This window comes from Ailuropoda melanoleuca, chromosome 14 (assembly GCF_002007445.2).
Source record: "Ailuropoda melanoleuca isolate Jingjing chromosome 14, ASM200744v2, whole genome shotgun sequence".
NCBI lineage: Eukaryota > Metazoa > Chordata > Mammalia > Carnivora > Ursidae > Ailuropoda > Ailuropoda melanoleuca.
Genome location: NC_048231.1, coordinates 36985772 through 36997969, shown reverse-complemented (window position 1 = coordinate 36997969; position 12198 = coordinate 36985772). Strand labels below are relative to the sequence as shown.

General features: G+C 53.3%; 1 protein-coding gene and 1 long non-coding RNA gene across 2 annotated transcripts in view; one reads left to right on the top strand and one right to left on the bottom strand.

Moving 5' to 3' along the window:
- Nucleotides 1–2320: 2320 nt before the first annotated feature.
- Nucleotides 2321–12019, bottom strand: LOC109489350. The gene is made up of 3 exons (XR_002142316.2): nucleotides 11889–12019; nucleotides 8686–8881; nucleotides 2321–4773 (listed from the first exon to the last, which is right to left on the bottom strand). It is a non-coding gene; the product is annotated as an uncharacterized LOC109489350 (long non-coding RNA).
- A 75-nt stretch (nucleotides 12020–12094) lies between these two features.
- CCDC85C (coiled-coil domain containing 85C) overlaps nucleotides 12095–12198 on the top strand; it is an 86380-nt gene continuing 86276 nt past the window's right edge. The window contains exon 1 of the mRNA XM_034643071.1: nucleotides 12095–12170. Within this exon, the coding sequence (XP_034498962.1) occupies nucleotides 12095–12170 (76 nt within the window). The remainder of the gene's footprint in view (nucleotides 12171–12198) is intronic.

The following is a 12198-nucleotide window of genomic DNA, read 5'->3' as shown; positions in this document are numbered from 1 at the left end:
GGGCCCTCCAGGCCCTGTGGCTGGGGGTCGCTGAGGAGGGTCAGGTCTGGGGGCTCCCATCAGAGTCTGCCGCTCCCCCTCCCTTGGTTCACATGCCACTGCCCGGAGGTACGTTTTTATGATTATTTAGAGAAATTATATGTATATCGTAAACAAAATAATGCACGCACTTAGGTTAAAAAATAAATCGACTAACACCAAAATATTCAGAAGGAAATGAAACGTCTCCCTAGCCCTTCCTCCCCCCCTTTTTTTTAAAGTTTCATTTTTTTATGATTTATTAATTTATTTGAGAGAGAGAGAGAGCGTGCGTGAGCAGGGGGAGGAGTGGAAGGAGAGAGAGTGAGAATCCTAAGAGGGCTCCACCTAGGGCCCCCCCTTCCTTTCCCTTCTTTCTCCGGGAACAACAGTTTCCCTGCTCACTTGTTCCCTCTGGTTTTGGCCTCCACATTTCTCTGTAAGACGTTTCCGTTCCTGCTTCTTGATTTTTCAACTCTAGACATTTCTGTCACCTTCTGGTCAGGACAAATGAGGCTTAGCTCTCTTCAGCCATTCCATCCTCCTCCCCTCCCTCCCATCCCCTGGGGGGCTCTATACACTTCTTCCTTAACCACCAGTCAAGGGTTTTATTAGGATTATGTAAATGTTACTCAGGAAAGTCACCAGGTGGTCAATGACAGCTCCTTTTCTTATAGTTTTGTTTGTGTGTGCCCTGGAGTTAAATCATTAAAAAAAAAAAAAAAATCTTGCAAGGTATTTAAATGTGTCTTCTTAATTTTTCCAGCCAATTCACCCTGCTCCTAGAGACAGTGGTGTCAAATGCTCAGGCATGTGGATATCTTATCCAGTCGTCACCAGGGGCCCGTCCAGGCCGAGGGCTCCTTTCTCTGCTCTGGGCCTCTGAGAGCTGGGGGCCGGAGCCCAGCCAGCCTTGGAAAGGTCCCCGCCGCCTGGGGAAGCTGTCCCGTTCCAGGGTCTGTTCTCAGGACCTACGAGGGCATGTGCTCCAAAAGCTTCCTGGAAGGTGCACAGAAGTTAAATTTTTTTTTTTTTTTTTGCGACCTTGAATTTCTGAAAAAGTTTGTATTCCAGTCTCATACTTGGCTGATTCTCTCCATGGACGTAGAATCCAGGCAGGAAATCCTTTTCCCTCAGACTTTTAAGGCAACTGATTGCTCTGGGGCCTTCTAGCTTTCAGAGTTTCTAATAAGAAGTCCGATGCCGGGCTTTTTAAATATTTTATTAATTCAAAAACATACGCTCAGAGTTTCAAAAATCAAATAAAATTATAAGGCTTTAAAGGAAAAAACTGAAATAACCTAGTCCCCTGCCTCCTCTCTCCACCCCTGATTTGTGCTTTCCAGAGGCAACTAGATTCTTCTGTGACTTAATCTGCATATTTGCAAATAACACACATTGCTCTTCACTGGCTCTCCAGTATAGGTGTTAGCGCTGCCTTTCTCTTAGGGACCAGGAGGGTTTAGTCCATGTAGGCACTTGTCGTCCCCTTCCCTGTCCTCCCAGGACAGCTATATCACAATTTTTGGTCAATCAATATTGTCTCTGTAATATACTATGTATATAAACATTATGGCCAATGGAGCCACCATATGTCCTATGACTGCATTTCCTTCCTTGTAGGACTTTCGGGTTTCCCTGGGGATTAATAATTGCCTCCTTGTTTGACTTGCTTGGTTTACTTTTGTGCTTATCACTAATACAACCACCAAATGCTGGCAGAGCTGTAATATTCCCTGTAAGACAGCCAAGCCCCCTGGTGGGGGAGGGACCCATGGAGTCATGCTCCCTTGCTTGGCTAGCTCTTTGGAGTCCTTTCACCCTGTCCCACTCTGCCTTGATTGCTCCTGGCTCCCATGCCCTCACCCTCCAGCTTCTCCTGCACCACGGCTTTGGGATTCCCTGTTTCTTGCATTTCATGTCTTTGAGTCTTATTTCTTGGTTTCATTACTAATTTTAGAGAAAGGATGTCTGGGAAATTTTGTCTTTTCTTTTTTTTTTTTTAAAGATTTTATTTATTTATTTGACAGAGAGAGAAACAGCCAGCGAGAGAGGGAACACAAGCAGGGGGAGTGGGAGAGGAAGAAGCAGGCTCCCAGTGGAGCAGGAAGCCCGATGAGGGGCTTGATCCCAGGACACCAGGATTATGCCCCGAGCCAAAGGCAGACGCTTAATGACTGAGCCACCCAGGTGCCCCTTCTTTTTTTTTTTAAAGATATTATTTATTTGAGAGAGATTGAGCAAGCAAGAGAGAGAGCGAGCATGAGCAGAGGGAGAGGGAGATTCACACCATGCTGAGCCTGGAGCCCGACAGGGGGCTTGATGCCAGGACCCCGGGATCATGACCTGAGCTGAAGGCAGCCGCCTGACTGACTGAGTCACCAGGCACCCCTTTTCTTTTCTTTTTTAATCTGAAAATGTCTTACCCTACCCCCACACTTGATGGCTTAGGTACTGAAGTTTTTTCCTTCCGGACACTGAAGGCATTGCTCCATGGTCTTCTAGCTCCTGGAGTTGCCTTGAGAATGTCAATGTTATTATGATTCATGATCTCTTGTATGTGGTCTCCGCTCTCTGTCTCTCTTTCTGGATGCTTTTAGGATCTCCTCAATCTTGGTGTTCCGAAATTTTACAAGAATTGCCCAGTATGGTCTCCACCCCCCCCCCATTCTATGCTGGTCTTTTGTGTCCAGCAGTCCCAGATAATTGCTTGGTATTATAGCTTTAATACTTTCCTTCCCTCCATTCTCTCCCATTACATATGGTTCAAAAAGTAGGGGTGTTAAGAGAACACTACAGAGACTCCAGAGTTCCTAGCCCCCTTCCCTACCCTAGGAAGCACATTGGAGGATTATGTGGGGAATGTGGATAATCTTAGAGAACTATCTCTAAATCCAGACACTTGGGGAGGGGTGTGCCCCTCCCAAGAAATGGGGATGTCTCCTTCTGGTGCGGCCTGATGCCAGTGAACAACACCTTGATCTAACCCGGTGCTTCACAGCCCTGCCCGCCAGGCTTACCTTCTCCAGATATTCTGATTGAGTTGGTGTGAGGTGGGGTCTGAGCATCTGCATTTTGCCAGCTTTTGTGTGATTAACAGGTACTCAGGGCCAAGACCACGGGGCTGACCCGCTGGCCTTGTGGATAGAGCCTGACCAGCTGCCTCGTTAGGACCCTGACTTGTTTGCAGGGGCTCTGGACGGGCAGGATGGTAAGACGGCAGTTCTTCGTTGCAAAGCTGTGTCCTGGTGCTGGGTCTTTGCCAGGCCGAGGCTCCTCTTGACAGAGGGGCCGCTCTTCTGTTAGATTTTCAGAGTCTCAGGATGATCATTCCATGTGGACCCTGGGGTACTCCCAGGCTTGTCAGCAATTTCCCCAGCAAAGCAGTGTCCCATCTGCCCCACCGTGTGGCTTAGGGTTCCAGCCGGCCTTTTCTTGTGCATTTGAGATGATTCCATCTCCAGGTGAGATCCAGAGGTGGAGAGAGGGGTGTGACTTGCCCACAGCCACCTGCCAGCCAGTATCAGACCAGAGACTGGACTCTGAGTCTGGGCTTTTCTACTGAACCCAACTTCCCCCGTCATCATTCACTCATTTGACAAACACTCCCTGAGTCCCCAGGCTCTGTGCTGAGAGGGTCCTGAGAAGAGCGGTGATCACAGTGGTGGCCGGATGGCATAGCTGTTAGAGTGACTCATGTCCCATCTTCTCTCTGCCCACGGTGGGCTCAACTGGAGGTGGGGGTGGGGGAATTACTGTTATTGCTGGGATTGTATCAGAGGTGGGTTGGAGGGGAGCAAGCTGGAAGGGGCTGGGAGGCCCGGCCTGCAGCGGCAGAGCCACATTAACAATTAAAGTCTTTGTCGACTTTTATTCCACACTCAGCACATGACATATTTAGGCACCGGAAGAGACTGGTCCCTGATCTTTGCAGCCTGGGGCACGGCTTCTTGTAGACCCGGGGTGAAAGCAGCACCCCATGTCCAGGGGCACTTGGGAGGATGAGGGGGCTGGGCAGGTGTGTCTCTGACACAGACGGCACTCCTGCAGACATCCAGGCAACACCACTGGGGCCATGGCCTGAGGGTCTCAGACAAGAGCTGGGTTTGTCCTCAAGGAGCATACCGTGGGGGAGGCAGACAGACACCACCCGTCACAGATGAGACTGCCGGCCTGGGCTTCGCCCTTCCCAGAGCGATGGTGATAGTCACTGGGAGACACAGCCGGGCTCAGAGACCCAGTGTCTGGGACCGGAGACTTGTCACCTGCTGCAAAGCCTCTGACTATTCCGCAGTGTTGCATTGAACCTGCGCAGTATGTGTGAGAGCATCGATTTGATAAATATAAACATTTCAGATAAGTTATCCGTGTTTAAACCTGTTATACTCTTTCTTCTTCTGTTTGGTTTTGTTTTGTCCTCATATAGTGGGCACCTAGAGTATGCAATTTGGCCTGGGCTTCTCTTGTGCTCTGACAGCCTGAGGGAGGCAGAGCAGGTGTGGAAAGAGAGCGAAGTTTCGAGCATGCACTGGAGTGACAGCATCCTACACCCTGCTGGCTGGACTGTGAGTTGGCACCGCCTCTTCGGGAAGCAGTCTGGCCTCCTCCGGTCGAACTGAAGCCATGTACTGTATGACCCAGCCCCTCTGTGTCTTGGTCTAGACCCAAACCCAAGTTCAAACTCGCACATCAGGACTGCACCAGAACGTCTCTGGCGGCATTGCTGGTTATCGCAAAACACAAGAAACAAATGTCCTGTAAGAGAAGGAAAAGTGACATATGCATGCAATGGGTATTAGAAGAGATTCTCAACTGGGGGTGATCGTGTCCCCAGGAGCCATTTGGCAAGGTCTGGAGAGAATTTCAGCTCTCGCAACTAGGGGTGGGGTGCTACTTCCATCCAACGGATGGAGGCCAGGGATGCTGGTAAACGTTCTAGGGTGCACAAGACAGCCCTTCTCTGCCCCCACGCCAAAGACATAAAGTCCAATATGTCAACCTTGCTACACAGCCAAGCAAGTGAGCCAACTGCAGCTTCCGTGTGTCAGGGAAATAATGAGGGAGAAGAATGTTGCCAAAGAACCAGGAAGCACAATACGTTTTTTTTTTTTTATTTTAATTTTTTTTTAAAGATTGNAACCTTGCTACACAGCCAAGCAAGTGAGCCAACTGCAGCTTCCGTGTGTCAGGGAAATAATGAGGGAGAAGAATGTTGCCAAAGAACCAGGAAGCACAATACGTTTTTGTTTTTTTTTTTATTTTCTTTTAAAGATTTTATTCATTTGTCAGAGAGAGAGAGCATGAGCAGGGGGGAGCGGCAGGCAGAGGGAGAAGCAGACTCCCCTCTGAACAAGGAGCCAGATGTGGGGCTTGATCTCAGGACCCCATGATCATGTCCTGAGCCGAAGGCAGATGCTTAACTGACTGAGCCACCTAGGCGTCTCGCACAATATGGTTTAAATAAGGTTCAAAAGCATGATCATCAAGCAGTCTGCTACAAGGGGGAAATATAGTATGCTGATGGAATAATTAAGGCAACATTCAGAATCCTGGGGCAGGTGGGCTGGGGCATGTGACTAGGAGGGGCCCCAGGGGCTTTCAAAAGTGGCAGTGACTTCCTATGATGGGCAGTGGCTGCCAGATTCCTGCTGTGTCCATTTGTTGTAATATAAAACAGTTCCTTTTTTTAAAACTTTATTTTTAAGACTTTATTTATAAAAATTCTCATTTATTTATTTTTTTAAAGATTTTATTTTTAGGGGCACCTGGGTGGATCAGTCGTTAAGCATCTGCCTTTGGCTCAGGGCATAATCCCGATGTTCTGGGATCGAGCCCCGCATCGGGTTCCTCCGCTGGGAGCCTGCTTCTTCCTCTCCCACTCCCCCTGCTTGTGTTCCCCCTCTCACTGGCTGTCTCTCTGTCAAATAAATAAATAAAATCTTAAAAAAAAAAAAGGATTTTATTTTTAAGTAATCTCTACACCCAACATGGGGCTCAACCTCACAGCCCCGAGATCAAGAGTCACACCGACCAAGCCAGTGAGGTGCCCCTAAAATAGTTCCTAATAAGAATAATGTGGTCATGTGGTTTTTAAAAGATTTTATTTATTTGAGACAGAGAGAGAGAGAGTAAGAGAGAGAGCATGAGTGGGGGTGCAGAGGCAGAGGGAGAAGCAGAGTCCCCGCTGAGCAGGGAGCCCGACACGGGGCTCTATCCTGGGACCCCGGGATCATGACCTGAGCCCAAGGCAGCGGCTTAACTGACTGAGCCACCCAGGCACCCCAAGAACAGCGTTTTTAAGTGTGTTAAGGTGAGAGGTAGTCCTGCAAAGAGCTCCCCTGACTCAGTTTCCCTTGTGGATGAGCCTCCTTCCTGCCTTGCTCCTCAGGACAGTAGTGCGAGGGGCTGTCAGCAGCTGAAGGGGGAGGAGAGAATTTCGGTGGCCCTAGCTGGGCAGGGAGCGGTACAGATGCAGACACTTCCCAGTTGGTCCCTAACGGGGCCTTCCACCCTAGGAACCAAAGGGGATCGACCTGCCCTGTCTCTGGCTGGCCTGGTTTTGCAGCCTCCAAGCCTCAGCTGACCCTCTCTGATCTGTGCCCACACACCAGTCACACGCTCTCTAGCAAACAAAAGTCTGGCCAGGTCTCTGCTCTAGGCCTTCTGTGCCTCCCCAGGCCCTCCTCTGGGTTGGGCTCTAGGCTTTTGCCTGCACATGACGCCACTGGGCTTCAGCTCCATCCATCCCACTGAGACATCAGCATGTCTAGGCAGTGGTCTTGGGCACTGCTGGTTTCCTGTTCCCTGTTGGCACACTGGTCGGATGTGAGTGAATGAACCCACTTCCCCCAGACCTGCCACCGCGGCCCTCCAGGACCCAATATCTGAGCGCTCTCCGACTGGTGGCCCCAGCTTCTGTGCAGTTTCCTCACCTATAAATGTGGGAGCTGAGACGCTTGATCACTAAATTCTTATGTTCTTGAGGTTCCGCCTTTTCTGGGCTGCTCGCATCCTCAAAGGAAGCTGGTGGCAGCCCAGGGCCATTCCTGGCATCCTTCGTAGCCCAGTTTGCCAGGGGTAAGCACTAGGTTCCTGGACAGCCCTTGTTTTATTGTACCTCGGTGTTGGCCTCCAGAAGATGGGTGCAAATGTCCTTATCAGAAGACTGTGCTGGCCCAGAGGATGGGAAGAATGTGCGGGGGTGGAGGGCATAGCTCACCTTTCCAAAGCTTTGCAAGAGCTCTGCTAGGTGCTTGACACTGGCCCTGTGGAGAAAGCCTTAGATGAGAAAACTGTGGCTCAGAGAGGTTACATAAAGGAGTGGCCTGAGGTCACCGAGCCAATCAGCAATGCAGGAGCCAGGACATGGCGCTCACACCCTGCAGTGATCTGTCAGCAGGAATAGCTGGGAAGCTCTGACCGTGGCCGCCATCCAGAGGCTTGGGGAGTCTCTGTGACTTGGTTACAATGCGGAAGGCCTGCAGCAGGAGGAAGCGGCATGGGGGGCCGTGGGCCTGGCATGGCACAGGCCCCCGGCATGGTAGGACCAGAGCCACAGTGAAAGGGACACCCAAAGTATCTGGTCTGGTCTGCTCTCCTCTTTGAGAAGAGGCAGTGGTGTGTGGGGTCAGGGGAGCTCTTGGATTCAGATGGTGCTGGGTTCAAATCCCAGCTCATTCGCTTGCCAGCTGTGTGACCTTGGACAAGTGACTTAACCTATGTGAGCCTCAGTTTCCCCTTTTGTAAAAGGGGCATCAAGGGCTCCCACCTAACAGGGCTGCACTTAGGACTCAGTCAGATAAGCTGTGCAGAGCTGTGTAAAGCCCTAGCAATGCCATTACATGGAAAGTGCTTAGTCACTTTATTAATAATAATTATGGTCGTGCGGCACCTGGGTGCCTTGGTGAAGCATCTGCCTTCAGCTCAGGTCATGATCTCAGGGTCCTGGGATGGAGCCCCACCTTGCATCAGGTTCCCAGCTCAGCCAGAAGTCTGCTTCTCTCTCTCCTGCTGCCCCTCCCCTCCCCTCCCTATGCTCTCTCTTGCTCTCTCTCAAAAAAAACATAAATAATCTTTTAATAAAAAAAATTATAGTCGCTTTTCCATGGGCCCTGATTTCTTAGGCAAGGAGGCCCTTCAGCCCTACGTGGTGACTTCCCTGTTTCAGGGTCCCCCAGGGTGGGGAGGGCAGAAAAAAGTCTGACCCCAGGCCTGGTGAGCCACCATCGCTCTGCTGGCCTGTAGAAACATCCAGCCAGCGGGCAACCTTCCCCCTTCCATCTGTGCCTGAGTCCTTGTGTGTCCACACGCCTCTGAACATCGCCCATAAGTTCACATGGTCATCCGAGCTTTGTGGAGAAAAACAAGCAAGCCAAGAGAATCGGCATAGACTTCTAGAAGGACTAATGACCGTCTTACCAGGTTGTTATGGTCATCACGTGAGGACCGGCCTAGGGTCCCCTGCTCATACTGGGTGCTGGGTGAGTGGTGGGGGTGGCGGTGGTGATTACTGCTGTTAACTACCCGCCCCAGGGAGAGGCCACACACGCTTCTCCCTGCAGCTCACAGAGCCCTCGGCACCCCCGTTCCATCACCTCCCTCCCTCTGACACCCCCACCCAATCACCTTCCTCCCTCTGACACCCCCACCCAGCTCACTGTCACCTACCTTTGGGGTTTTGGCTTGTGTGGTTCCCTCCATTTTGACTATCCCAACGCCCTCCTCCCCCCCTCCAAAATCTGACAAACTCCTACTCGCTCTTCAAGATTCAACTCAGGGGGCACCTGGCTGGCTCAGTCAGTAGAACATTTGACTCTTGGTCTCGCGGTTGTGAGTTCCAGTCCCACGCTGGGAGTAGAGATGACTGAAAAACAAAAAAGATTCAACTCAGATGTCACCTCCTCCAGGAATCCCAGCCCAGTGCTTCAGGCCGCTCCCTCGATGATATGTTCTACTCCTCTCTTTGGGGTACTCACCACAATGCATCTACACGCATTTTATATACATGCCGTGCGTATGATTCCATGTACATGTGCTCGTATGCATACATGCTTACCTAATTATGTTTGTGTGTGCAGTAAACCAACGAATGAAAGTGACCTTGGGCAAGTCATTTCCCTTCTGGGGCTCAGTTGCCTCATCTTTAAAATGAGGGGCTCAGAGTCAGTTGGTCATGTGCCAAAGCGTTGTGCATTCACCCTGCAAACACCAAATGGTGTCTGCTCTGGGCTCTGTGCTCCCTTCCCAGTGGGGAGACAGGCTGCTCACCACTGGTGTGGTCTTATCATCAGTTGCCAGGGTCACAGACCCTGTGTTTTGAAACAGTTTGTCTATTATATGTCCGCATTCTGGCTCTCACTCCACCCGGCTCTCAAAAACATTTGCGTGCTTTTAAATGGACACGCGCTGGGACGGTCTGAAGGCAAAAAAAATTGGAGAGTTGGGGGTGTATCTTTATTATTTAAAAGACCCCCAACTACTTTTACTGGGCATCTAGAGAATGACTCTGCTAAAGCGCCATGATTTGGTTTTACTGTTTCCATGACAAAGCTGAGCCTGTTATGACCGGGAAGCTAGAAACCAAGACACATGATGTTTCTGAGCCCATGGCTTGGGGTACAAGGTCTGCTGGACTGTGAATGTTCTAGGGAGCTTGGCACCTTTTGCTGGACCCTGAAGGACATCGGCCCTTAGGGAGGGGGCTCTGACTTGGCCGGTCTCTCTTGCTTCAGGACCCTGTCTTAGCCTGGCCCTCTCAACCTCCTGCCATCCTATTTTGTTCCGCCCAAGCCTGTTCTCCGGGCAGCCAGGGAGCCGGGAGCAGAGTCTCCCTCGGGCCACCTGGTAGCATCATCTCTAGTGCTCTTTGCTGCACCTAGGGGGGACGTGGGTCCTGGCTGGGGGACCATTGGTCCTACTGTCTGTAGTTGCTGCAAGCAAACCCCATCTAGATGCAGGCTTCGTTCTTCTCTTGGAACGTTCAGCAGTGGCTGTGATCCCTGGAGAGGTAGGGACTAAGATGCAGGCCATGGGGACCACCTGGGGCCCCGCACAAAGAGAAGGGCGTTCCCACGGGTGCAGTTACCCACCTCCACCACTTCCCTAGTGAGTCCACGCATCCTCTTCTTACCTTTCCCGGAAGCAGCTCTGTGCACAGCCTTCAGGGAGCTGTTTGATCTGGCTTCCTGGGGTAAGACAGGCTTGGAGCCTCCCAGGTGTGAGCTGAAACCCTCTCCAAACCCCGATTCATCTAGGCTGGGCCCAGGAAGAACAGTGGCTCGCCTGGGCCAAGTCCTGGGAACCCTGAGCTCCTCTGTGGCTTCACCCTCAAAGCTCTGCTCCTCCCACCCATCCTCTCCCTACCACTCCCTCCTGAAGTCTACCTGGAGAGAGGGGCAGGTGGGTGGGGAATGAGGTGCTGAATCTGGACCTCTCTATGCACCTCCCCCATCCCTTCACTTGTGGGCTAGAGTGAGCCTCTTAAAAAGCAAATCAGGTCAGGTTGCTTGGTGCTAACCCCCTACTGCTCTCCCAGCTGCCTTAGAATCATGCAGGATCCGGCCTCTCTGACCTCAATCTCTCACCCCTTCCCTGGCCCATTCCCAGCCCCACTGGCCTTCTTGGAATAGGCCGCTAACAGGCCAGCCCTAGGGCCTTGGCACTAACTGTTCCCTCCACCTGGAGTGCCCTTCCCCCCTCATCTTTGTTCTTTCTGCTCAGGTCTCAGCTTAGATGCACCTCCTCAGAGGTCCTCCTTGACCACGGGATCTAAAGTAACTGATGATCACTTTCTGTGACAGCAGCTTGTCTTAATCCCCTGCACAGCCTGGTGGTTATTTAGTGTTTATCATCCACTCTCTCCTCCTCCCCACAGACTGCAATTGCCCCCCTCCCCCCACCCCAGGGCAGTGACCTCTGCTGTCACTGCCCTGCGGAATCCCCCGGGGGTCTGGAACAGGACTGGTGTAGAGAAGGTGCTGGGTGCGCAACTGTCCAACGCACGGCTGAGCAACTGGAAATGGGGACATCAGCTGCCGCGCGGGCGCGCGCTCCAGGCCGTGGCTGCTCACAGTCGAGTGCGCGGGTTTTATCTTATTGCGGGTCTCGGGGGAGGGACGCCCCCCTCGGACCAGCTAGCAGCAGGCGCGCCGTAAACACGCTTCGGGGACGCGAGGATAACGAGACAGACTCACAGGCTGGGGGAACACCCCGGGTGCCCGGCGAAGCTGCCGGTGGGGAGGGGGTTCGGTGGCCGGCTTGGCGACCCCCGACCCTGGCGTTAAGGCCCCGGTGGGAGATCTTCCTCCATCCCCTCCTGGGGTCTCCACCTCAGGAAGCTCTGACACTCCCTCGACGCCCAGGGACTAGCGGTCGGGTGGGCGGGGGAGCAGTGCTCTGAGCACGGCTCCGGGCGGGGGACAAGTTCCCCGTGCCCTCGCCCCTTTGGGGCAGGGGAAAGGGTACAGACCGTGCTCGGACACGGCTGGAGAGGCCCTGGCCTTCCGGGGCGCAGACGCAGGAGCCACAGCCCTGGGCTGGGGTGGAAACGCAGCCCCTCCGCATGCTCTGGCAGGGGACGGGAGTGGAGATGGGGGCAAGGAAGGGGACAAAGAGCCGCCCTGCCTCCGGGGAGAGCGACCCCCGAGTCAGAGTCCCATTGTTCGTCGTATCTCAGACTACGCCGGACTCTGGTGCCCCCGGGAGGGAGAAGCGGAGCTGTCCTCCGGCTCCCGGGTATTTGTTTATTTGGGGCGAGGGAGTGTGGGCGGGGGACGCAGGCCTGGGAGGGGGCTCGGCGTCCATTTCCGCGCGTCTCCTTTAAGGAAAGCCCTGCCCTACCTTTCCCACCGTCCCCCTCCCCGCAGCCGTACCTGCATTTTAAAAGCGCCCTGTAGCCCAGGGATTGGCCGAGGCCGCGTCCTCCGGGCGCAGAAACTTGAACCGCCGGGAGGGGGGGTCGGATGCCGGGTGGCTGGACTGTACCATCTCCTCGGCGTCCCCCGCGTGCGCCCCGCCCCTCCCACACACCCCCGGAGAGGCCCAATCGGACGGGCGGGAGGGCGGGACCGCGGCTCGAATGCGCCTCTGGCAGGGCGCCGGGCGGGCGGGCGCACAGCGCTGGGGGACGTCGGGGGCCGGCCGCGCCTCTGCCCGTCCCCTCGCTCCCCCCCGAAGGCGGAG